Genomic DNA, 26,919 nt, shown 5'->3' on the forward strand with positions numbered 1-26,919 from the left:
CTGTATTGTATCACATAACCTACACCTGAAGCAGTGGCCACAAAACACCAGAGCTGATTGCATTACTTTCAGACTAATCAGGAAACACCCTGGCATTTGGAATGGGCACAATACCTAAATAATATTGGGTTATGTTGGAGTGGAGGAAGGGTCTACTACAGCTCACACACCAGAAGTCCTGGTGTCTAAAAATGGTCATTCACATGTACTTGATATCTGTCATGAGATTCTCACTCAATCCTTAGAACAACCTTAAGAAATAGAGACTGATACCCTTCCTATTTTACAAAAGCAGAAACTGAGGCTTAGAATTGTAAAGAGTTTGCCCAAGGCAAATTTCTTAAACAGAACAAAAAAGGATGAAACATAAGGAAAAAAGTAATAAATTGAACTTCATCAAAATTAAAAATGTTTCTTTCAAAAGACAGAATTAACATATTGAAAAAACAACAGACTAGGAGAAAATATTCAAAAAACATATTCAACAAAGGGCTGGAAGGAAAACTATTTCTTACAAAAACTCTTACAACTAATAAGAAGACAAAAGAAGTCAAAGAAATAAATAAGATTGACATGGGCCTTACAGAAAGGAAGATATATTAATGGACAATAAGCATGTGAAAAATGTTTAGCACTTGATATCAGAGAATTATAAAATAAAACCATAATGAAATAGCACTTACACAGCAACAAAATGACTAACATGATAAATATCTGGCAATATTTATATTGGCAAGTGTGGTCAAGGATGTGGAGCAAGTGGAATCTCATATATGGCTGGTGGAAATGTAAAATGGTACACTTACTTTGGACAACATTTTGGCATGTTCTTCTACCATACAATCTAGAAATTGTACTCCCATTTTCTAGAAAACATATATGCCCACACAAATATTTCTGTGAATGTCCATATTGGAGTATAGCTACACAATGGAATACTATGCAACAATAAAAAGGAATAAACTTCTGAAACTCCTAACAAGGGTGCATCTCAAAAATATGCTAAGTGAAGGAAATCAGAATCAAGAGATTATATACTCTATAATTTAATTCACGTGAATGTCTGCTGAGAAAAGGCTGCAGAAGAACAACAGTGTAAGCAGGGAGACCAATTAGGAGACTATTGAAATAGAGGTAGAAAACAGTAGTGGCTTAGACCAGGATGTCTGCAAAGGAGATGATGGGAAGCTGTTCAGTTCTGGATATATTTGAAGGTGAAGCCAACAGTTTTCTGAAGACTTGAATGTGAGAAAAAGAGAAATCAAGGATGATTCCATGGTTCTGGACCACAGCAAATGGAAAGATGAAAGTTCTATTAATTGAGCTGGTGAAACAGGTGGGTGGAGTAGTTTGGGGAGAAGATGAGACCAACAGATGTGATCAGTCTGAAATGTCCATTAGTTGTCTAAATGGAGATAAGTCCACAGTGGGATATACAGGAAGAGATCCAGGCTGCAGATAAGGGTTTTCACCTCATTTTTTCTGGAGAAAAGGCTGAAGACAGGTAAAAAAGAGTTCAAATGAAACAGAAGAAAACACCTGGATAGATCTTTTACTGAACAAAAAGCAAATATTCATTAAAAAAAAAAGGTTTAAGGGGAAATGATGTACTAGAATTTTGGTAATAAAAATCTTGAATACAATTAACTGTTTGCTCATGTGAGGTCCAAGGAAGGTCAGGGAGCTCCTCTGGGCTTGTCTGATATTGCAAAACTTTTTGCCAAGCTGGCAAGGTCTGGGTACCTACTTGGCAACTTCTCTCTTGCAGTCCCTATCACCTTCTCACCCTTGGTGACACCTCTGCTTTCTGTTCTTGGGTAAGTTAAGTTCTTAACCCCTCCTGTTGGCAGGTAATCTCTGCATTTATGGTTTGGTTCTTAAAAGGCACAGCTGCCAAGGAAGCAAACTATTAATCTGACTTTTGAGTTGCAGCTTTCAGAGATAACCCCAATCTGTGTGGTATGATTCAACCAAAAGCAAAAATAATTTTTTTTCTCTCTGTCCAGATTCCTAAAATTCCACCATTGGTTTGAAAGGGGGGAAAAGCAAAATATCCAACTTTGAATAAGCAGCATTAAGGACTCCATCAAGTGAACCAGAGGAGAAAAGATAAACTGCAGAGGAGGAAGGAGACTCACTGAAAGGCAAGGGTTTGAAAAACCAAAAGTAAACCTCCCCTCACAATTTGGTTGGGGTGAGTTCCACAGGCCCCTTCCCAATACCTTGCACATAGTAGGCCACAGACATTTGTTGAATGAATACATGAATTCTCATTTTTGTTTATTTGAGGAAGCAGACCTTTTCCCTCAAAAAAAAAAAAAAAGAAAAGAAAAGAAAAGAAAAAAAGAAAAAGAAAAAAGAGAAAGAAAGAAAGAAAAGAAGGAGGAGGAGGAGGATCTTAAAAAGCAAAAGGATCAGTTCTATGAATAGGCTTAATGTACTCTCAAAACTGGGGAAATTTTTTTAAAGCAACTTTTGAAACTTTCTAGGAGAGATGTTTGCCCCTCCTAGGACACAAGAAATCGCCCTGTAGGCTGTGAGCATCACCAAGGCTGATTCAAAAGCAGGGCATCACTTCTCAAATGTACCCTCTGAGGCCTGGGGTCCGGGTGAGTCAAGAAACGCAGCAACTGGCAGGGTAGGGCAGGCTCTGGGCGGCGTAGACCCGCCCTGGGGGGCGAACCAGCTGCGCGGCGCGCTGCCCCGCGGGCTTGCAGCTCTTGGCTGGGCGCTTGCGCCTCCCTCGGCTCTCTCCTCCGCCCCGCTTCGCCCTCCCCCTTTCCCTCCCTTTCTCCTCCTCCTCCTGCCGCCGCGGCCGCTGCCAGACCTCGCCAGTTCAGACCCACCGGGCTGCCCTCCCCTGCGCACTCCCCTCGCTGCCCCGGCCCCGAGCGCAGCACCGCAGCGCAGGTAGGAGCCCCCGACGGGAAATTGCACCAAGCACACCCAGCGCCCCAGGGGCTGCGCGCCGGGGAATAAGGTGGGGTGACCTGCGAGGTGCAGAGCGCCGGAGAACTGCCCCGGACTGCGCAAAGTCTCAGGCAGAAAGGGAGGTGGAGGTGTGCAGTCTAGGAATGCGATCTGTCGGCATGTGCGAGTAGTCGGTGACATCTGTTGGGATGGGCATGTGTGTGCGCGCCGACAACCGACCGGCAGGGTTTTGCCTGTAAACGTGCTTTTGAAGATTTCAGGAGACCCGTGTGAGAAATTTAAGCTGCACTTGGATTCCACGCGAGCTAAAATAGAAGCTGGAGCGCTAAGCAGCTCTGACGGACATCCGCCTGTTAGCTTATAGTTGAGAAAGGGGACCTAACCTGCCTGGAGGCGCCAGGGCCCTCTACCCCGAAGTTGGTACCCTGGGGCTGCTGCGCGTTGTGCGGTTCCGCCCCGAGGCAGCCCGGATCCTGAAGGTAGCAGGTCGAGGACCTAGGGATTGATAAGATACAAGGGAATCAGTGGCATTGGGCTGCTCCTCAACACAACCTGAGGCTTTTAAACAAAGCTGTGCGCAGAGAACGGCGTGGAAATGCACTTTGAATGTGTGTACGGGAGGATGTGGGACGCTCTAGTATTCTACTAGAACTGGGAAGAGATTGCTCTCCGAATTTTGTTTTGATATTTTGTTAAGAAAAAAAAAAGTTTGAGGCCATGTAATTCATATTGATTCGCAGGTATTTTTGCTGAGCTATGCAAGGAACTGCACTAGCTGGAGGTGAGCATATAGGGAAATCCTTAAAGTTCAAGGGAATAGAGATTTACTGCCCCACTTCCACCCCTGGGGGAGGCGGGATTCACCGTCGCCTTTAAAATTGATTACTTTTAATTTTTCTCTTCAAGTCCCTTTTTCTGGAACCGGCTGTGTAAGTGCAGTATAAAATACACTCTGAATGTCTTCTGAATATGGATGAATGGAGTAAAGAGAAATGCAGTTCTGCAGCCGTTTTTCAGTCTTTCCTGCCTCATTTGGTGGCTACCGGGAAGGTTGAGGAGGGGGAGGGGAAATAAGAAAGCAAATGAGAAGTTCGGTGTTGTAGAGCCTCTGCCTCCCCACCCTCCCTGACTTGCCTTACTTCACTGCTGAAGTCCCCCTCCCCCCGCAGCAGATACTAAACATCGATTTGTCCTATGTTTTCTTTGAGATTCACAATGTTGAAAGTCCTTTTCCTAACTATGCTGACTCTGGCCCTGGTCGAGTCACAGGACACCGAAGAAACCATCACATATACGGTAAGGGGTGATGGAATTTGAGATAAGAGCGTTCAGTGGGATTCTATGACACAAGAAAGATTTTACCCACCCCTGCCAGTGAATGCCGGCTCTATTCTGTGACGGGTAATAAATTAAACACCACTTTAGTATGGTTCACATTTAAGATTTGTTGTGAATTGCCCAGAATCCTTTTAAAAGTTCATTTAGATCACCAGTTGAGATAAGGACCAAAAATGTAATGATTTGTATGAGGACAAAAGAAAGGAAACCCTTTTGAAACTGAAATCAAAGTAAGCTACATGTTTCCAACACATTTAGTAAATTAATGGATGTAAGGAATCAGGAAACTTGAATTCCCACATCATGCAAATGAAATCAGTAAGTACAGAATAACGTCAAGTCAAATAAGAATGTTAAACATGATATAAGCACAGCATCCCATTTGTGCATGTGACTTTTGTCATGGAAGCAGCCTTTATTAAATTTATAAAGGCTATATATTCATTTACACTATAACTCACATAAGTACCCTACAGGATGCAGTACTGGCTAACGCAGATTAAAATGCAGTCTGTACAACTGTTCTTTGCATTTTCTATTAGTATCTCTGATATTTCCAAAGTGTTTGATTAACTAGTTAATGCATGAGTATAACCAATATATAATAAAATGTTAAAAATATCATCTGACCATTCCCACTGCCAAAAATAGATATGGTAAGAACAGGGCAAGACAGAACTTACCTCACTTGAGTAAAGTGAGTTTGCATCTCTGTTTTGTGTTTTGTAGTTTTTAGTCAGTTTATGAAGTGAATGACATTTGTCCTGGTTCAGAAAATGAAAAACACATTTTTCTATTTGCTCCCAACTTTAAAAATTAAGTAATCACACTCAAAAGAATGCAAAAAAAAATTTTTTAAACTTAAAAGTGATCTAATGTCAATTACTGATAATAAACATTATCTCACTTTTTTTTAATCCCTGAATGTTAGTATTCATCTGGCAAATGTTTCTTTTTGTTGTTCAGATCAATTATAAATAAAATAGCATAATATAAATATTTTGTTAACTTGATGTTAAATGCAGTTGCTTCCTCTGCTGAAGATAAATAAAGCAAGAGAAATTAATGCATGTGCTGTTTATCTTCAATGAAAATGTTTTGTTATTCAAGCTGAACTTACTACCTTCTCAGGGAACTAAAATTTAATTTGCTTTTCCCTTTTGTAATCATGTAATAAAAGATTTTATTGCTTTTACAATTGCTTATTTTATGCCCTTCCGTTTGCTAATCACCTAAATCTAACTTATTTTTGTAAATAAAGTTTCCTGTGGAGTAAGGACTGTAGTTCTAAGACTACTAACAAGGGTTCACTATTATTCTAACAGATTTTCCAGATATGATACCCTTTTTGTGCTAAGATTAGTTCTATTCTCTTTTGAATTAAGTATGCCTAGTAATCCATAGTTAGAGGACATAAAGGACAGAGGTACCTATTCTAAGTACTCCACTATGGAGACACTGTCTCCTTTCACCATTGCAGTAAACTAGGAGGTAAGTGGCATCTGCTTGCCCTGCTGATGACAGAACTGAAGACCAGAAAGTGTGCCTCAGGACTACACAACCAGCAAGTGATAAAGCTAAATTCAGTCTAGGCTTGTTCAATAATAGGTCCACATCAAATGTTCTGGAACTAAATAGCTACAACAAACTGCAAGTCCACTACTTACCATTCAGATTATTCAAGTGAACTGCCATCTGTGCCTGGTTTGAAAGATACCTTTTGGAAGGATGGGCTTGTATCCACAACACAGCCTCATATTCCCCTTCCATATTGGATGGAGGGGGGTTAGTCAGCTACTCACTCAACAAGTATCTGAACAAGCATCTCCCATCACTATTCAAAGAATTTAAGTTGCCAGTTACACCTGTAATCCCAGCATTTTGGGAGGCTGAGGTAGGAAATCACAAATTCCAGGCCAGCCTCAGCAACTTAGCAGGGCCCTCAGTAACTTAGCAAGGTCGTATTCCAAAATGAAAAAATGCAATGAAATAAAAAGGGCTGGAGATGTAGCTCAGTGGTAAAGTGCCTCTGGGTTCAATCCCCAGTACCAAAAAAAAAAAAAAAAAAAATCATAATTTAAAAATTTTTAAGTTTATTTGTTTACTAAGAATAGTCAGCCTTCTGTCCCAGGGAATTTACCCTGGGAATACACTGTTGAAAACTACAAAGTTTCTAAGTAAATACAAATAATCTTATATAGTTTATATAAATTGCTAAAGAAATAGAAAAGTGAAGAGGTGATTAATGTTGGTGCTGGCATGTTAAAGAAGATAGAACTCTGTGCTGGTTCTTGAAGGAGTTATGACCTCAGATTGATCCAAAAAAGGCTAAAGGGGCCCTTGAGTCAAAGAGTGTGACATCATCAAATACTGGGGCTGAAAACAGCAACAATAAAGCCTGGAGGGCATAAAGGCAGATGGGCTGGAGCTGCAGATGGAGAGAACCCGGAGACAGTAATAATGAGTTATGAGAGGTGTGAGGCCCACTGTGAGCCCTTAGTAATCAAAAGAGCAAAAACCATTGTCATGGGGGCTTCCGCAGAATGTAGAGATCAAGAACCTTGTCTCCTCATGAGGCCAGAAAGATAGTAGGTAGAAATGGGGCTAACGTGGTAGATTCAGGAACAGACACAAGCAGGCAAAGCTTGAAGGAAAAGAATTGGAGAAGTCAAAGCTGATGTTCATGGGTCTTGAGAAAGGTGGCGTTACCTTGGAAGTATTGGAAAATTAGTCTGGGAAATAACATGAGTTTAGTTATCATCCTGGTAAATTTCAGGTGTCAATTAAACAGTTAAAAGGATATCTCTGCCACCATTCAGCTAGCTATTTGCCATACATCTGTTGTTGAATGAGGAATTCTTGGCTCTGTTAAAAGGACCATGTTTGCTTATTTGTTTACTCTATTTTTGCACAATCCTTCCTGAAGCATCATCCTCACCACGACTTTCTCAAGTGAGCAACTGATCAAATTGTTTCTGGAGCATTAAAATTCTGCAGGGACTCTAACCACCTACAGCAACATTTCTCAAGATGTGGTCCATGGATGACCTATCTGGGAATCACCTGGGATCTTAGGAATTCAGATTCCAGGCCTCTGGCCCAGACCTATAGAATCAGATCCTTTGGTTTGGAGAGCCTCAGAATTCACATTTTAATAAGCACCCTAGGTGATCCTAAGGCATAACAAAGCTTGAAATTCAAGGACCTTCAGGGTAGAATCTAGTTCCCTCTATCCCAAGGAAAGGCTTCCTGGATTTGATGGAAGCCTCACCCCCCCACTCAGAAACACTTGCAGCCCTTTCCCTCTGACAATTCTGTGCTTTTGCTCACAATGGTCCTCCTTCCTAGAATAGCCACATCCCCCTGGAAAAATCCTGCTCATTCTGTAAGACCCAAGTCACTTGTCATCTTCCCTGTGAAGCCTTCCCTTCTTCCCTGTTCACGTCCACCCTTCAGCCCTGAGCAGAGTGCCTCACCCCTTCTACATACACACTGACATCTTGCTCCAACTTGTCCAACTGTCTGTCTTCTGGCCCGTGAGCTGCTTGAAGACAGGGGCAAGGTCTTCATCATCTTTGCATCCACAGGGCCTAGGCAATCCCTAAGTGCTTAATAGATGGCTTTTTCAGGGAGTGCACATGAGAGGAACTATAGGAAGTGAAGCGAAGAGGAAGGATGGGTGTGAGAAGAAGCTAATCATGGTGAGCAAAGTCAGGTGTTTGATTGCTCAAGAGGAGAGGAGAAAGATATCACGGCTGGTAGGGGTGAGTGGAGAACTTGGTGAATTTTTTGGTGAATTTTCAATGTGGGAAAGGGGGTAAATAAAAGAGTAATCAGAGAGATTGGAGAAGATTAGTCTCAAGACAGAGAAAAGGATTCAAGGGAACACTGAAGCATATCTATGCATATGCATATGTTTATCTTTAAAACAAGGATGGCTAGAGAACGTTAAGTTATCCATCTTGTATATCTAGGACTCCAGCCCAAGGATTGTTGCCCATGAGCACAATTTTGAGTGTCTTCTTAGGGAAACAACTAATTGTTTTCTGGCTCCATCTTTGATGTTTCCTTTGCAGCAATGCACTGACGGATATGAGTGGGACCCTGTAAGACAGCAGTGCAAAGGTGAGCTGGCTTCAAAGACTTCCATCTGAACATAGCTTCCTGACTCCATCTCTTGTGTTGCTCTTGCTGTCCTGCTCATATTATACTAAAGGCATGTGCCTATAGTTATATGTTCCATTTTCTCTCTAAAAAGATTGCTGACTTATTTTATTACTGATCACAGATATTGATGAATGTGACATTGTCCCTGATGCTTGCAAAGGTGGAATGAAATGTGTCAACCACTATGGAGGATACCTGTGCCTTCCTAAAACAGCCCAGATTATTGTCAATAATGAACAACCTCAGCAAGAAACACCAGCAGCTGAAGCAGCCTCAGGAGCAGCTACCGGGGGTGTTGCTGCCAGTAGCATGGCAACCAGTGGAGTGGTGCCTGGGGGTGGTTTTGTGGCCAGTGCTGCTGCAGTCGCGGGCCCTGAAGTACAGACTGGCCGAAATAACTTTGTCATCCGTCGGAACCCAGCTGACCCTCAGCGCATTCCCTCCAACCCTTCCCATCGGATCCAGTGTGCGGCAGGCTACGAGCAGAGTGAGCACAATGTGTGCCAAGGTGAGCATGACTTACTATGCTAACATGAATGTTCTCACCCCTGTGCACCTCAGGTAAGGATGCCAGCGGTAGCTCATGTTTACCCAGGGCTTCCAGTGAGACACTGTGTAGAGTGCTTTGTCCATGCTGGCATATTTAAACATTGCAATAATCCTAAAAGGTAATTGTCATTGGTGTTATCGTTTTCCAAATGAAGAAACTGTGGTGCAGAAAGTTCATCAGTGGTTCCCTCCCATAGCTGCCCCTATTTATAGTCACTTAGGAGCCTTTAAAACTTCTCAATGGCCAAACCACACCCTAGCACAATTAAATAACTGTCCCGAGAGGTAGATTCCAGCATCAGTGATTTTTAAAAGCACCTATGTAGTTCAGCATGCAGCCAAGTTTAAGAACCAGAGGTCACACAGGTGGAAATACAGAGCTGGCTTTCAAACCCAGGCAGGAGGGTGCCAGAGTCACAGTTGTCAGAAGTAGCAGTCAGGTGATTCATCTGGAATTTGAAATTGTGCTCCATAAATGTCTCCCATTGATTTCTCAAGCTTTCTTGTCATTGAACTTGTCAGTGACTTATTTTCCTCATTCAGGAATAAAGAAGCAGGGCTCCTGCCTCACTACCTTGGAGGGAGTCTTCACTGCTCACATTTATTTCTTTTAAAACTCTCATTTGAGCACATTTTGCTTCTATCACTTGCACCATGGCACGGTCTGCTTGGGCTTTTCTGTTTATTTTCACAGAGAGTACACATCACTGTGTATTCTAGAAACAGCTGTAGACTCATGCTAGCACAGTGATAAGAATCTCAGGCTTTGAAGACATGTAGGATATTAGCTAACTGGACTGTGCTAAGGGATTTTGTTTCCTTTTTCCTTCTTAGCAAACCCTTTCAGAGCTGCCTGATTTGGAGATTGTGTTAATGAGATGGGGCTGTAGGAACCCCCCACCCTCAACTCCTTTCACACTGCTAGGAGCTAACTGGGCAGAACCTATGTTATGGGTCTCCTTGTCACCACCACATAAGTGCATGGTACATACACACTGGCCAGTGGAAAGAGCCCAGGAGTTCTCACCTTCCAGCTTCTGAGTGAGGAAGAGACCACCTTCCTCCCTCCACGCAGGTGGGATCGTAGAAGTGCTGCGTTCAGTGGAAAGTGCATCTCCTTGTGTCCTGAGAGCTGCCCTGTTTACTAGTGCTTCATTTTATCTTCTGTATAAGAGATACTAGATTTTAAATGGCTTATAAATGAAGTACAGAAATCTATCAAACTCTGACTTTTCTTATTTCATATTTTGTGTGCGAATTTTAAGTTACCCCACGTCGGGAGCTAACCCTTGCAATGATGGTGTCACTTTTCAGAGGGAGCATCATTTGAGCATCTGTTTTGTGTTACTGTCATGAGTCAGAATTCCAGTATTGATGATGAATGCTTCAGCATCTGCTTGATATTCTGATATTTAATTTAAGGATTATGTCAAGGAGATAAACTGATGAGGTTATTCTTATATATGTATTTGGGTGAATATGGATCAAAATTACCTTGAGTTTATTTAAGATTTACCAACTTTTAATTGTTTTTTTTAAATATATAATTAGTTTGGAAGATTTGGTAGTATGTTTCCTGAAATTTAAAAAATTTTGTTGGATTTCAGTATTGACTTTTATATTTTGGGTTATTTTTAGCCTTTCTGATGTTATATATTTCAGTGGTATTTGGGAGATAAAACAAACAAACAAACAGATAATGAATGGGTTATTTATTGTCCAAAGTGGTTTATAGTCCATCATTGACATTTATGGTGGGAATTTGAGAACAATTCCTAAAACTGCATGAAGGAGTTCTAGAATGATATATATTCAAGACTTAAAATACCCATTAATCACAGTAGAAATTATACTTTGAATAATGAAAATGAAATCCCATTTAATTTTTTTGAATATACTTAGACTGCCTTCCAAAGTTACTTTTAACATATTAAAACACTTATTATTCTCCTTCTTTGGGATTTTTTTTTTTTTAGTTGTAAACTGAAACTATTAAGGACCTGCTTATGGAAAATTTAAATACATATTGGTTTATTGTATGCAAACAGGGTATTTCCAACCCAAATAGTTCTATATGATTGAGTTGATTTCTAAATTTTCAAGTTGGGGTCTGTACTATTGAAAGCAGGGTTAAAAGTTTTTCGAATGACTTAAGGCTCAAGTTGGATTTCTTCCCACCTCACGATTTTACAAAGTGCCCATAAATGTGGATTTACTTAATTGTTGATAAAGGGGGGTTATTTCATATGATAGCAACAGAATAATCTGTCTAGGGAATCTGACTAACATAAGTCGAGTCACACTTGTGCCCATTTATTATTGAGCTAATCAAACATTCAGTCCAGCTTCTTCTAATTGCCTACAGATGTATGACATTCTCATTCCAAGCCAGCAGCACAAAATAATGTTTTATAACCAATGTGAAAGTGTGGGGACCTCTGCTTAAAACAATAATGTGCTCCAAGGACCTATATTCCTGACATCATCATGCAGCTTGAGGAGCCTTCTGTTTTAATAAAGATCTCCACTTTCTTTTAAATGTTGCATACTTGTGCCCAGTAAACCAAACACATTTACCATGGTTGGCTGGATGAGAATAGTGAATGCCTACTTATGAGTCATATTTGTGCAAAAAATATTTCTTTTTTCCACATTTATTTTTCAACAGGTACAGTTTATTGTTACATAACCTAAAACTGAGAACATTTTTTTGTGTGTGTGTAAGGGCTGAGATCTGTATTGTGTCTCAGTCTTAAAATCAACTTTGCCTTCGAATGCCCTATACCAATCACAGAGTTCCTACTAATTTAAATAATGTTAGTTTTTTTAATGAACTCTATTTTATAAATATGTCTTTTAACCAGCTATCTGTGTCAAGCATTTAGTGAAAACATAATATTTTTATTCCTTTTCATGTATTTCAGGGTTCTCAGTTTTTTATACAAAGGAGAGGTTTAAAATACAACATAATATCCAAAGAGCAAGTCAGAGTCAACTGTTTTGTTTTCAATTTTTACCAAATGATGGTGATGGCAGGGGAGCCAGTCACACTGAGAGTTTCACATAACTAGTGTTATCATTGACTATAGATCAAGTGTTATCATATATAGATATGTAGATATATAGATCAAGTGTTATCATAGCTATAGAACTACATGACAATCATTTCGTTGTTACATACTTGGAGCCATGCATATATAAAGTTTTAATAATTAGTTGTTTCCATGAGATATAATCTGCCTTAAAAACAACAGATATTCATCTATACCAAAAGGAAGTGGTATGAATAGGGGATGTCTTATAACCCATCGATGGCTCATGCTTAATTTTCTACATTGTTATTACAAAGTTTATGTAATCTTTCTCAAAGGAAATGTAGTGAAAAATCACAAGCTCAAGTCAAGAACAGATTTTTTTTTAAATCATATATAACTTTCTAAGAGCCCATTTTTGTAGGGAAAAAATCATTTGGGAACTGGCAAAAAGGAAAAAGCATCCAGTGCCTAATTTGCTTAATTGAACCTTCAGAAAATTAAATGTAGGGCATTTTGCATAGCTAGTAATTAAGCCATCAACAGCCCAGTCAAGATTTACAGATATGACTACGAACATGCTAAAGAAATCATGCCATCAAGAAATGAACTCAGTACAGATGCCTAATGAAGCTGATTATAGAGCCAAATCCAGAGCACACTTCCTGGCTTATATTATATAAGGTGTCACTGAGAGATGTGAAAACATACCCGAGGGGTTCCAGCTGTCTCTTTCTGCCAGGACTGACCTGGTTTTAAAACTGCAAGTCCCATGGCTCTGGAAACACCTCAGACCAAGACAAATAGGATGGTTGATCCCCCTAGCATACATACCCCTAGGACCAAATCCCATGCAGTTCAGAGCCAAGAGTGAAAGAGTGCTAATATTAGAGTCATTAGTTCAAGTTAAGGCATTGTGTATCCAGTGTGACTATTGTTTAAATTTTTTTTAATCTTTCAAAGTCAAAACCAAACTTCATAGATTTTTTTCATTACTTGGACAGAGCTTTCCTGTGCAGTTGTTGGGATCCCACTTGCCAGTTTGCCAATGAGCAAGTCTCCACATTGTTTAAGACTTTGCACGGATAGGATACCTAGACATTAGTACCTACAGACTTAGATACATGTCGTACTATAACCAGCTCATCTTTTCACATTTCCACACTGCCAAATTAAGAACCATACTTCAATTATAAATTTTTCAGTTTACTGAAGTTTTTATTTTTTTCAACTCTTGGCTGTATTTTCAATGATTTTGTTTTCTTTTTATAACTATTACCTGTGATAGAGGAGCAAGTAAAACATTTTTGTGTAAAGCTTTTGTGGGTTTTTTGTTTTTTTGTTTTTTGGCCCTTTATTAAAGTCTAAAGAAACAATAAATTATGCTCAGCTTAAAAAAAAAAAAAAAAAAACTCCATTCTTGGTTACCATCTATTATGTTCTGCACATTTCTTTATAAACAGAAGGATAACTAAAATACTATTCTGAAAATGAAAGAAGTTGAAGTTATTATCTATACATCTACTTTAAAAAAAGAGAAACTTGAACTAACATGTTCAGCCTCCCAGATAGGAGGGATACCTTTCTTTGACTTCTTTCATTTTGAATTTAAATTGTCTCATATCCAAAAGAAGATTTATAAATTATAGTGTAATCAAGTAGTTCAGCATACCTGGCATTGTCATTACCAATTGGCTTTTAAACACTGCCCTTTTGTTGATCTTACTAATGTTATTAGGGTCTCTGGTTTTTGTAAGGAAATGCCTAATTTTTGTTGCATATAATTACACAGCTTTGATCTAAGAAAATAGATATTTTGCAAAAAGAAGCTATAATTTTATAAATTATGATATTAACCGAAAAAATGCTTAAAGCAGAAAGTAAAATGGGCATTTAACCTGCTTACATTTCTTCATTGTTTTTAGTTGTTAACTACCTTTGAGTACCTGAAAATTCTCTAAAGCTTTGTAAATGAATAGAAGTTAAATTTTGAGGGAAAACTTAATTATTTTTTAAGTAAGCTGATGCAATGTAACAGGAGTGATTGATTTACTCCTGAAAAATCTAGCATTGTTTCATAATTTACTTTCCAAAATACCGTAGACATTGATTTCTAATCAATTTGAGACATTTTTAGCATGCCTGTGAGAAGAATATGCATATCTGATTCATACACAATCAGGAAGTGTCCTTAAAATTCCTTTATAAAAATTGAATAACATGCTGGGCAAACAGGTACACACCTGTAATCCCAGTGACTTGGGAGGCTGAGGCAGGAGGAGTCTAAGTTCAAGGCCAGCCTCAGCAACTTAGCAAGACCCTGACTCAAAATAAAAAGGGCTGGGGATTTAGTCCAGTGGTTAAGTGCCCCTGGTTTCAATCTGCAGTACAAAAAAAAAAAAAAAAAAAAAAATTGAATGACAACCATTTGAGGTAGTAGAAGAAATCACTATAATCTCTTTTCTGCAATAAAAGATTGTACCATTAAACACCCCAACTTAGCAGTTTCCAAAGTGTGTGCTACACCAGAAGCATCAACTCATCTGGCAACTTATTAGAAATATGGATTCCTGGGTCTCTCCCCAGACCAACTGAATCAGAAACTCTGGGGATGGGATCCAGTGATCTACGTTTTAACAATGATTCTGATGCCTACTGAAATCAGAACAATTACCCTAACTTGATCTTAACTTTGGGAAGCTACATTCAACTATATAAATCAGGGCAGGGTCAGAGCACTTGACATGGGATAATGAAGAGAAAGCATAAAAAAAAAAAAAATGTTGTTCTGTGGGATAGAATAGAAATATATTGCCCTATCTTACTTTTCTTATTGTTGTTACCAGTACTCTGAAATGGGTGGTTCTGAAAATGAGTGGTCGTGAGTCCTGGTTAGGATTGTATCTCTGAAGCAAGGACTCAATACGTATAATTTCAAGGAAAAGGCACACCTGAAAAACACAGGAGAGATTTGCATCTCTCTATATATAACCTCCTAAGATGACATAATATAACTACCCTTAAATTGCTAGTAGGTGAAAAGTTGTACTCTGGCTGTGGTAATGATTGATGCTCAGTGTCAGTTTTGTCTTCCATCAGGATCCCCCTTAAGTTCATGGCACAAACTTGTGATATGAAGCAATGCCATTTAGAGGTTCAGTTCATATAGAGCTACAAAAAGGAGAGACATTGACTCTGAACTTGGTCTTAAGGCATCTTTCAGTTACCAAAGTGATATGGGATCTTTCTGGTATGAGGTGTTAGTTGACCATCTTACTACATTTAGACTCTGTGAGTCATCAGATTTTTGAAAGGGTATTCACATTAGTGTCTTCTCTACAATTTAAACTTGATCAAAGATTTAATTCCTATCAAAGATGAGAAGATTCTTGTTAAGACTAGTTAACACTTAATCTGTGGAATGAATTTCTCTCTCCTCATAGAATCACAAAGAAGTAGATTAGAGTAGAATTGCAAGTCTGGGTAACTTCAGGAATGTTCACTGGTACTGGTTCATTATTTCTTTCTCCAGCTGAAAGTCTCAAGCTTATATTCTCTGAAATCAACAAGTTGCCCTTTTGTAAGACTTGCCTTTGCACTTGTTGAATTACTGGCACAATTTTATTCTTTGAAACCAGAGAGTAAACAAAGTTTGTCCCAAATGTGTTCGATTTTGCATGAATGTACAAATAAGTAATTCATGCCACATCTGAAATTCATTAGTATGCTGCTTTTTCCAGGAGGTAACCACAAATTGCACACTCAAAAATAAAACTGATCAAGAAAACTACATTCAAACACTGGCAGAAGAAAACACTGTCACTGTAAGAATTTAGACATGATCACAAGTTTTTGGTTTAAACCTAAATGATTAGTAAACATTTGAAAAGTGAAGAAATGACATGAAAGGAAGACGGAGTGCCAAGATATTGGCAGCAGCATGGATAGTTTATTATTGTCAATTTCATATGACCACAGATGAATTGATGAAAAAGAACACCAAAGCATTCAGTTAGTGTTCAACACTGTCAATCAAGTTTGAGAACCACTTTTTGTTGTGGTTTGATAGAGTCAAAGTACAAGGAAAAATAATTTTCATGGTCCTTAGGGGACTTAGCATAATCAACACATGAGTTACCAAATAGCAATAAAACAAACAACAGAGCAGTAAAGTAACACATGGGACATCACAATGACTTCCAAAATTAGAAGTAAAGTTTGTGACACAGGTAGTCCCACAAGTTTTTATTGAAATACATATTTGAATGGAAAAAGAACATGTCCTAGAAATGTGATCAAGTACAAAAGTCTGTTTTGTTCCTGGTATGGAGAATTTAGGAGAAAATAATAAGTTGATGTGGAAATTAAGATCCTTACATCAGAGTAAATACCCATCCCATAGCCAGGCAGAACTAGTGAGAAGCATTATATCCATGTTCCTTCTGTCCTAGAACTGTCCTCCCCGAGGAGGTCCCAGGGACCCTGTGCTTCTGATAGGAATGCCAGCAAGGAAAGCTGGGGACCCAGACCAAATCAGAAAGTAACTGTGCTGCAGAGCCCACATCTATGACTGGTTCCACCCTCATTAAATCCCCCCAACAAAATAGTAGTGACTTCATCTAGCCTTAGCTGTATGTCTTCCAGAACTGTTCTGTTCTATTTAGTACTGAAAAGACACTCAGAAATGTTTTGTTTGTTTGTATAAAAGAATGGTTTTTAATCTTCAAAAATCTCAGACTTAAAATCCAGCCATCCTGGAAAATGAGCCATTGAGTATCATGTGTGTGTAAGATATATCTCCCAGCTCTATGCATTATAAACTTTCCGTGTGGCCCATGTGTAGATTATATTAAAAGAGCATTTTATTCCTTTAATGATGGAGGTCTTCTATGCCTTTTTCCCATTTGAAGCTTAAGCCACTTGAAAGAATTCATAAAACCTACTCTTTATATCCTTTATTATTAGGTTCTTAATAAATATAGGTAACTAAACAGGTTGCTGTTATTCCTGGAGAGAGACTAGTAATTGAATACACTGGAACTCTTTTTTATTTTATGATAAGGCATTTAACCAGTGAATGCATCTTTGTATCAATATATCCTTCCTCAGAAAGCTCATGATGAACAATGAAAATACACAGTTTGGGGAAATGTTAATATGTATTATATTTGAAGATAAACATAAGATTGGAATTCTTTTTAAGTTTTACTCTTAATTGGCCAACAAGGATATATTTATGGGGTGCAATGTGGGTTTTTGATAGATGTCCATCTTATCCTGGAGGTTTCTAGGACTAGAGGCCAAAAATTACCCTTTTAAAATCTGCTTTTAGAACCCAAGAAAGGCATTTAGTTGAACGTAGGTACTTTAAGAAGAGCAGTTCTGATCTGGTCCCAAAGTAGGAATAACTGAATTGCTAGGGAAGTGAGAAGGAAAACCATGGCTCTCAAGGGCCCAGGACAAAAGAACTTGACCCACTGAGGGACTGCGAGTTGATAACTGACTTATACTTGAAGTGTAGGTGAAATAAAAGTAAAGTAGGGAGTGGAACTGGAACCTGCCATAAAACTGTGTACATGGCGTTCCATGTACCTAGCTAAAGTGAGATTCAAGACAGGAGTTGGACCTGCCTTTGTGCATGCAGTTAAATGTTAAAAGGCTCTGGGGACTGTGGCAAAATAAGTTTTCACTCTGAACAGCTGTGTTTGCAAGAAATCTATTCCTGATCCCCTGAGAGAAGCCACAGAACACAATTCAAAATAGGAAACAGCTCAAGGAGGCCTGTTCATTGCCCTCTCTGGAGACTAGGTCTATCAGAACCTGGATTGGGGAAGAATTTTTATCAGTAATGACTGGATTTCACTTGTGAAATATTTTGGCCGCAAAGCCAACCTGTTGTACTTGCACTCACACAAGTCTGCCATTAAATTGTTAAAATTTTTAATATTCACTAAAAACTTAAATATCCTTATATGTTCTAGTACACAAGAATCACAAAAAAGCAGTGTATGTCTGTTTTCAGAGTTGATGTTGAATCCTTAGAATTGTTGATTTGAAGAGGCTTCTTAGAGAATTAGTTCAATTTTACTCATTCGTCTAAAGTATGTGAGCAATTTGGTATCTGGCACCATTCAACTTTGCAAACTCACCAATGAACTTTTTTTCTAATCACTACTTTTCACAATTTAAGGTCTGAAGAGATGCTGTTATACAAAATGGTTTTCTCGTCTGATTCATGTTCTTTCTTGAGTAGTTGGTGTAATCAGAAGACCCCTTCTCTAAAAGAGAAAAGAGCATCCCAGAAGAGATTTTTAATAGACACTTTGGAAACTTGCCTATGCAGGATACACACCCCCTCTCTTGCTTGAAGTTACTTTATTCCAGCTGTTTATACTCACACATGTGTATACATTCATATACCTACTCAAGTGCATACACATGATAGGCACAAATTTACACTCACCACTATTTTTAGTAGGAAAGCAGCATATACCAAAATTAAACTGATCAAAATTGATAGACTTCCAAATTAAATTGAAATGCATTTCTGTCCTCATTATTCCTGTAAAACTAACACTGGAAACAGCTTTCTAAATGCATCTATTTATCTCTCGCAAAAGAACAGGGCACCTTGGACAGCTACTACACTATTTGCTCAACAAAGAATTGTATTAAACAGAATAACACACAGAGTCAACAATGAAACCACTAAGGCATAATCTCTAAGGCTTTGTCACCTTACACTTCCGCACATTCATTACTGATCTTTCTGAGAGATTTACCTGGATTCCATCCTGACCCACCTTTGTATTTTATACTCAATAACTGAATTTTTAGCCCAATTAACTTTTTAGATAAACCATCATAGAAAGGAAATAATAACTTATCTGGGACTAACATTGAATCACCAAGCTCTTTCATTCTTCAGACTTTGGTAAATTATAGAGTAAGAAGGAAGTTCAAAATAAAACTGTACTCATCAAGCAAGGCAGAAAATTCCAGTCATTCATGATGAATTAAACTTCACAGTAAAAGCCCTGGGCCCTTTTTGTTAACACAGTTCATGACCTGGTATATCATAAGAACGCTAATCCAAGGAGGAAGCCAGAGAGAAACATCCTCCCACACAGACTGGTAAAGGTGCTTTGTTCTGAACTTCAATTGTGTGACCTCCCTCCTTCAGTGATTTCGGGAGGAGAGCTAATGATAAAAAGAAGTTAAATGCAACATGGGAATTTAATTGTGGTGCAATTTAAGCTGCTAATGATAGCCTTGTAAAGCCGGAAAGATTGTTTGGTGAATAGCTTAGTCAAAAAACTTTGTTAAATAGAAAAATCGTTGTAAATTAGACCTCAACTCTAAGTAAACTACAAAAATCTTCTTGTTGATATTTTAATTTAAGTAGAAAAATGATTTGTGTAGCCATGCCAGAAGAGTAGCTTCCAATAAATCTGCTTATCACAGATGGTTAATACCCAAATAGACTTATCAGAATATCATTCTATTAAAAAAATGGGCCTGCCATTTTTAAACCTGGCCACAAAATGGTAGTGGGGTTCTAATAGATAATTTTTAAAAATTCTTGGAAACTATGATTATAATATCAAAATTAGGAATAGGGAGACATACACATTACCAAAATTATCATGTGAATCAATTACAAAATGATTTTAATTGTGTATTGCTCTTTTTAAAGTACAGTTTCTAGTCTCAGACTTATAGTGACCAGGATACAGTGGTAGTGATTAGAGAAAATAAGGAAGATCTCAATAAGGAAGACTGCACTTGACTCAAAATGAATAATGTTTGAAATTTTCTCCAGAGCTTAAAACAATTGAACAAAATTCTTGAGAAATGGGTAAAACTATCTGCAAGCACGGACCCTGCCTATTCCTCAGTGTAAATCTTGAATTAGGGAAGAATTGGTGCAGATTCAAATTCAGACCAAGACTTTGCCATACATTTGAAGAATCTCAATGTTTTAATTGTTGCAACAGATGGCACAATATTATGTCAAAGCTATTGATCAACAGAAAGAAATATTATACTTTCTCTTAGAACAGGAGGAATAACTTCTCTTCTCTGTAACAGTTAAGTGAACCTCTGCATCAGTCAAGGTTCTCTAGAGAAACAGAACAGTAGAAGAGTCTTTAAATTCAGAATCAAGTTTAATATATGTTTGATACTCTTCTGTATGCCATGCATGATAGACCAATACCTCTCAAACGCTAATGAGCATACAAATTGCCTTGGGGTCCTATTTAAATAAAGATTCTGACTCAGTATGTCTGGGCTGAGAACTGATATTACACTTTTCTAACAAGTTCCTGGATTTTGCTGATGTATGCAGAGTATATCTTCCAGTAGCTGATAGTGTGCTTCCCACCAAGAAGCCGATACATCTAATGATTCTTTATGCTTCCTTTTCTGTGGTAGCAAAACGAGGTATAATCTGAGTAGAATCAGATTTGCATGTAGTGATTTTTCAAAAATTTATTTTCCTCCCTTGGTTAGATATTAAGTCTGTCTAACATAAATTATATTGTAATAGCTACAGCTGTAATACACAGATACTTCCCTTGCTTACTAATTAATAGAATTTTCTCCTGTAGTGGAATGTGTTTATGCTTGAATACTCAGGAGGATTCCAGAAAGTAGTCTTTGGCAGCAATGAGTGGTAGAAAACTCCATGAAATGAAGCAAGAGAGAAAGATTTCCATCTGGCTCTTCCCCTAACTGATTCATTGACTGTATTAAAATAGTTAATCTCTCTGGTCTTTAGTTTTCTCACCTATTATTCAAAATAAAGAGATATTCAGGCATGTCTGTAATCCCAGCAGTTTGGGAGACCGAGACAGGAGGATCACAGATTTGAAGCCAGCCAAAGCAGTTTAGTGGGGATCTAAGCAACTTAATGAGCCCCAGTCTTTCAATTTAAAAATAATAAAAAAAGAGTTGGGGATGTGGCTCAGTAGTTATGTGCCCTTGGGTTCAATCCCTGGTACCAAAAAAACAAAACAAAACAAAAAATAATAATAGTAGTAAAAAAGGGAGTACATTTTGTCTCGGTTTTAAGCTTGTGGAAGTAGAGGAACAATATGGTCTTGATTGATACAGAGAGGCCCTGAAACTGTGTATTGATGACAGTTCTTCTTTGCCTTTTGGATGGCATTTCTATAAGGAAAACATACCAGGGCGAGTTGAAATCTGCCCTGAGAAGAATGCAGGTGCATTCCGTGATTATAATAGTATTAATGACTCAGAAACAGAAAACTAGACGAGTCTAATGACCTGAAGCTTTATTGACAAAGCAGTTCACACCTAGTACTGGTTGTTTGCTAACAGTCTGGGCCAAGTCACTGATGCCTTAAAAGCTATATCACTGCAGTCTTTCCCCCAGGCACTGACATGAACAGTTATTATGGTTCATGACACAGTCCTGGACTCTATGTCAATCCTGGCTCAGGAAGGAGTTATTTTAATGTCAGTGCACAGTAAGTATACTTTTTGCATGTATTAATACAAAAACTCCTTTAAAATATAAAAATGCCAGCACTAAATATAACCAACCTCTTTTTTTATTTTCTTGATTTTGAGTTAAGCTTTTCTGGCTTTACTGAGGACAGGAGTGCTTTTCAATAAAGAACAATCTATTTAAAGTCTACAAGGTTATTCATTTCACATTTTGGAATATATTTCAGTCTCAACCAGGCTTACAACCCAAACCGTGGGATTCATTTGAGTTTATGCATAATTATTCATCATGTATCTTAAGGAAAGTTAGGTGTTCATTATCTGTTGCTGAATAACAAATAACCCCAAAATTTAGCAGCTTTATACAATAAGTTCAGTTTCTCTGGGTCAGGAATTGAGTTGTGATTTAGCTAGGTCCCCTGGATTTGGGTCTTTCAAAGACTGCAGAGATCTCAAGGACTAACTGGGAAGGATTCGCAGTTAGTCGAACTCACCTCCTGACTCAGGTCCTCATGAATTCTTCCACCTACAATTCCTTGTGCATACACTTCTCCATAGAGCATCTTCTAACATGGGCAGCTTCCTTCAACAGAGTAGGTAAGAGAGGTAGCAAGAGAAGGTGCCAGCAAGAGAGAGAATGCTAATTAGATGAAAGTCACTGTCTTTTGCAACCTACTTGAAAAAGTGCCAGCCCACCTCTTTTGCCATTTTCTGTTCATTAGAAATAAGTCACTAGCTCCAGCCACACTCATGGGTGTGAATGCCAGGAGACTGGCATCATTGGGAGCCAGGTCAGAAGCTGCCACCATAATCTTTAATTAAAATTGCCTCTAAATTCACTCCAGCCCAATCTTTACAGTTAAATATAGAATTTTAAAGTATTCCCAAAAGCAAAATATGAGTTAAAAGCAAAGTGCACGCCCCGCTCCCCAGCAATGCCAGACAGAGACTGGATAACTCATTTGGATACACAGCCTGATGGGTGTGGTAAGCAGTACAGGTGAAATCCTGTCCAAAAGAAGAAACGGAGTGCTTCTAACAGCTCCTTTTGTGTAGCACACCCTCTTCTTCTTCATTGACCTAGGACTTCTCTGTATCTCCTCCAAATTCATTCCTGCATAATTGTATCTCCTTTGATTTTAAAATCTTCTTTCATTAAAATCTTTTAGTTCACTTTACAAATAAACAATATCCATGAAACAAAAATTGTATGAGCAAGCACAAAAAATCCCCTTTCATTTTTCAGGTTAACATGTAGTTACATGCCTGATACATGAAAAATATAATAAACACTATTCTTACTTTATGTTAACTTTTGCTCTAGACATTATGATATCTGTGTGTTTCTTAAAGAATCATGGGGGGGAAATGTTTCTCCATCTCTCCCAAAGAAATTCCTGCTCTGTTTTGGTCACTTGCTCCTAGATTCATCATCTTTATGTTTAAGTATGTATAAGTCTTCTTTTGCTTAACACAACCAATAAGTAGATTGTGTAAGAGTTAAAAATTCAGAAGCAACAAAATTCCATGCGAACTATTTTGTGGTCCAGAGGAGAAGGTATCTTAATAAGAGGCAGGAGGTGACTTCTGTTTCCACAAGAGAGCACCAGAAATCGAATAGCACTCTAGGGAAAGATAAAAGATGTATGACCAAAAAGAAAAAAAAAAAAAAAAGTGAAGGTAGAAACCAAGCAATTGAACAAAGTATAGGGGGACCTATAAAATCAGTTGATGATGTGAAGGGATAGCCACCAGCCACACTCAGTCTTCCAGAATAGTCTAGTAGCCAGACTGCTAATTGACCAGAATGGAGAAGAGGTGAATTCAGCTATTAAGAAGCATAACTAAGCTGGGGATGATAGTACATGCCTGTAAAGCCAGTGACGTGGGAGGCTAAAGGCTAAGGCACGAGGATGGCAAGTTCAAGGCCAGCCTCTGCAATTTAGCAAGACCCTGTCTCAAAATAAAAAATACAGTAAAGGGCTGGAGATATGGCTCAGTGGTAGAGTACCTCTAGGTTCAATCCCCGGTACAAAAAAAAAAAAAAAATGGAGGAGGAGGAGTATCTAAAATCCAAAAGAATATTTGGTAAAGAATATTGAAATTGTCCATTCTTAAATTGCTCTTAAAAGTACATAACATAGCTCTGCATGAAGTAATGCACATTTTCCCCTTTGTTCACTCTATTTTCCAGATTTGTCCAGGTGTCTCTGATGCCAATAAAACACTATGGCCTGTTGAGTGGGTTGTGGGATAAGTGGGTGCCTCACAGCCGTGTAGAGGCCAGCCTCTGGCCTTGGGCCTAGAGCATCCTGGGGAGACTGGTTTGGTCCATGAACATGCTGAGCAACCATCAGAGGGGCTCCTGATAGGATCTGGTTTCCTTTTACCATGAAGCCCAGAGAGAAGTAAAAAAACATTAGACTCATAAGATTTCCTCATATTCAGCGATCCATTTGCTAATACATTCTCTTGACATAAGTGGTCCCACTAAATGCCTCTTTCTTCATCACTAACTCTAAAATGACAGTTTAAGGATTATCTCTTCTGCCACTTACCATGAAACAGGGCTCCAAACCAGTTTGTTATAGGTCTGAGCTTAACCACAGAGCTCACAACTGAGTGGTTAATCAATCATTCTATGACTAAATCCATCTGGAACAAATTTGAAGAAGTGGCCATGTAGGTTTCTTTGGTGTGTGTTGGGGTGGGGTGGGGATACTAAACTAAAACCAGAGTTGATCTTTTTCAAAGGTTCAGAAGGAAAAAAATTATAAAACTCAGCAGTGGCTTTCTCCCATCCCCAGAACTCCTGCCTGTTCTCTGAGTAAGGTTTGTTCTGTCTTTATCCCACTTTGTATTGCATTTAATCCTTCCGAGAGGCTGTCTATGGATGTACAGGAACAGAATCTACTTCGCAGAGAATGAGATCACAATCTCTCCTATGGCAGAAGGAAGGGGGGACATGGGGTAATCAGATCCACCATAACCTCATGCCGCTCTTCAGTTCCTCAAGTGAGGGATTATGCAACCAAAGGAGCCTGTTTCTAGCCTGCACTTTGTTGGATCACTACTTTTTGTCTTGTAGATACTAAAGGATAATTTAAACATTAAGAGCCTTGGTTTTTAAGAACTCCATCTTTCCCTCACCAGACCCCAAATTGTTAGTGTGAATTTGGGATCTATTTCTCCATCTATACCCTGAAATCTGTACCATTCACGCATGCCAAGGTTTATCTAGCTGCTAGTTTCCCAATGGAAAATCCCAGAACTTGTTGATTAGAACAAAACTTGTATAGGACTATAAGCCAATTAGAGTTTGTAGTCCTCTATTCATGGCATTCAGTTAATGCATCTGCAAACTGTGCTAGACACCAGGCACACTGCCTTTCTAGCAAGGACTTTCAGTCCATCTGAAAAGATAGATATGGTTGGGTTTTTAAAAATTAAATGATACAAATAATTCAGCACAGTGATTCAAGTTAACAAACCTAACTGAGAACATCCATTCCCAAATAGTCAATTGTAAATGGTGGTTACCCTGAAGAAGTCAGAGGAGGAATTGATTGCTACAACCAGGTGCTGCCTGGTTAGGACTTTTCGGAGAGTGGATGGTCATGAAGGATGTGACTAAACCTGAGAAGAGTAGGACAGGATTTGGTGGGTGGATGCCCTGGTTAATCATACACACACACACACACACACACACACACACACACATACACACACACACACATATATGTGGTTAATTTTGTTAAATAAGCCTAATAAAACTGTGGGTGGGTAGATAGGGCAGATTTCACTCTGACTTATAGAAAAGTAAGTTTCTCAGGAAAGAATTGATTACTCTCAAGTACTGTATATGCAGTAACGATGCCAATAAGAGACAGAAAATGAATCAAGGACTATTTTCAGGATCATAATAATTAATTTAAACCTATTTCTAACAAGCATATTCATTATTTTTGCATGTAAGTGCTTCTCCTGAGTCAACCAGTGATTCTAAACAAATTCAGCTCCAAGAAGGGTAAATGGTTTATGATATTCTTTAGCAATGTATAATTGCAAAAACCCAATGATCTGGGCTAATGTATTATAAAGGTAAGCCTTGATTGCAAATTAATAACATCATGGGATTTCAGCTCCCACACCCTGTGAAATAACCAGTTAGGAGCTAACTTTAAGCCCTTCAAGGATCTTCTGATCAGCCTTTCTGCCTCATGCCCACATCCATTAAGCTGGAGAATGTTCATCAGTTGTAATGTATAGTCAAAGAAATTTGGAGCAAATCTCTAACTAGAAACTACATCTAAACGTGGGCAGTTAATAGTAGTTACTAATAAAATAATGTTTTTTTTTTTTTAACATTAAGACTATGACCCTCCAAAATGCAGTGGACTCAACCTAAGTACAGTCATGCCTTGATAATTGGGTTTTTGCCCTTATCAGAAATCATGGCAAAATGCATATGCATACGCCCACTGTCCGTCATACTTCCCTACCATCCATCTGCAAATACAAATAAGAGTGTTCTCATAAAGAGAGGAGAGCAATAAGGCCTCTGATATGTCTAAGGGAAATGAATTTACCAGTTAAAAAATGTTTTCATTTAAAAATAAGAATTTTAAGGTTGGGTTTGTAGCTCAGTGTAGGGCACTTGCCTAGCATGTACAGGGCCCTGAGTTCCATCCCCAGTACTGAAAAAATGGCGGGGGGGGGGGGGGGGGGCGGGGTGCGGGATAGAATTTTAAAGGGGAACAGAAAAGGAGCAGTGGTTTGGGAATAGGAGTGAGACTGGAATGCTAAGCAAACTTTATTAGCAGAATTTGAGAACATGAGACTATGTAGAGAATATGTTTTAAGAACTTAAGAATATATAGTTTATGGAATAATGCAAAGGCATTTTAGCTGGATTTAGATCTCACTTCACTCTCAACTCTGTAGCTGTTGTTTTCTTTGAAGGCCTCCCCACAGATACTTGGCAAAGGTAAAAACACCTGGTTTAACTACTTATTGACCAGTTTAAGTTTTCATTCCGAAACACTACATAAGCAGTAGCTGTGCCTGTACTTTAACTTCTCAAGGGCAAGTCATCTGGAGATGATGTGTTAGTTGTCTGGATCTACTTTTTTTATTTTGTATGAATTTGGGGATAAGATTGAAGGGGGGATTTAACCTTACTTTGTTACTTAATGTTGTTGAGGAGATGGCATGAAACAGACTAGGTACCCTATTGCTAGATCCCTACACACAATTTCAACATGTGAAATTATTCAGCAAAAGTGAACTGGGTAACTATTGTGTAAAAAGTATACTAGGTGCTGAGAATACAAAGAGAAGAGTTTATGGGGCCTGCCCTCAAAGAGCTCACAGTCTAGGAGGAAGCAGACAGTGATAAGAATGCAGCATTTTGAGTCCCATTTTAGGG

At 38.6% G+C, this 26,919-nt stretch overlaps 1 protein-coding gene across 2 annotated transcripts in view; it reads left to right on the plus strand.

Moving 5' to 3' along the window:
* The first annotated feature begins 2,756 nt into the window (after positions 1–2,756).
* The window catches only part of EFEMP1 (EGF containing fibulin extracellular matrix protein 1), a 55,221-nt gene continuing 31,058 nt past the window's right edge, over positions 2,757–26,919 (plus strand). The window contains exons 1-5 of one of the 2 annotated variants that reach the window (XM_079110900.1): positions 2,793–2,910; positions 3,672–3,712; positions 4,140–4,227; positions 8,346–8,394; positions 8,558–8,944. In XM_079110900.1, the coding sequence (XP_078967026.1) occupies positions 4,147–4,227; positions 8,346–8,394; positions 8,558–8,944 (517 nt within the window). In that variant the 5' untranslated portion in view covers positions 2,793–2,910; positions 3,672–3,712; positions 4,140–4,146. Of the gene's footprint in view, positions 2,911–3,671; positions 3,713–4,139; positions 4,228–8,345; positions 8,395–8,557; positions 8,945–26,919 lie in introns of both variants that reach the window. The other variant, XM_079110901.1, reaches the window with a different exon arrangement.

This window comes from Sciurus vulgaris, assembly GCF_902686455.1.
Source record: "Sciurus vulgaris genome assembly, chromosome: 14".
Lineage (NCBI taxonomy): Eukaryota > Metazoa > Chordata > Mammalia > Rodentia > Sciuridae > Sciurus > Sciurus vulgaris.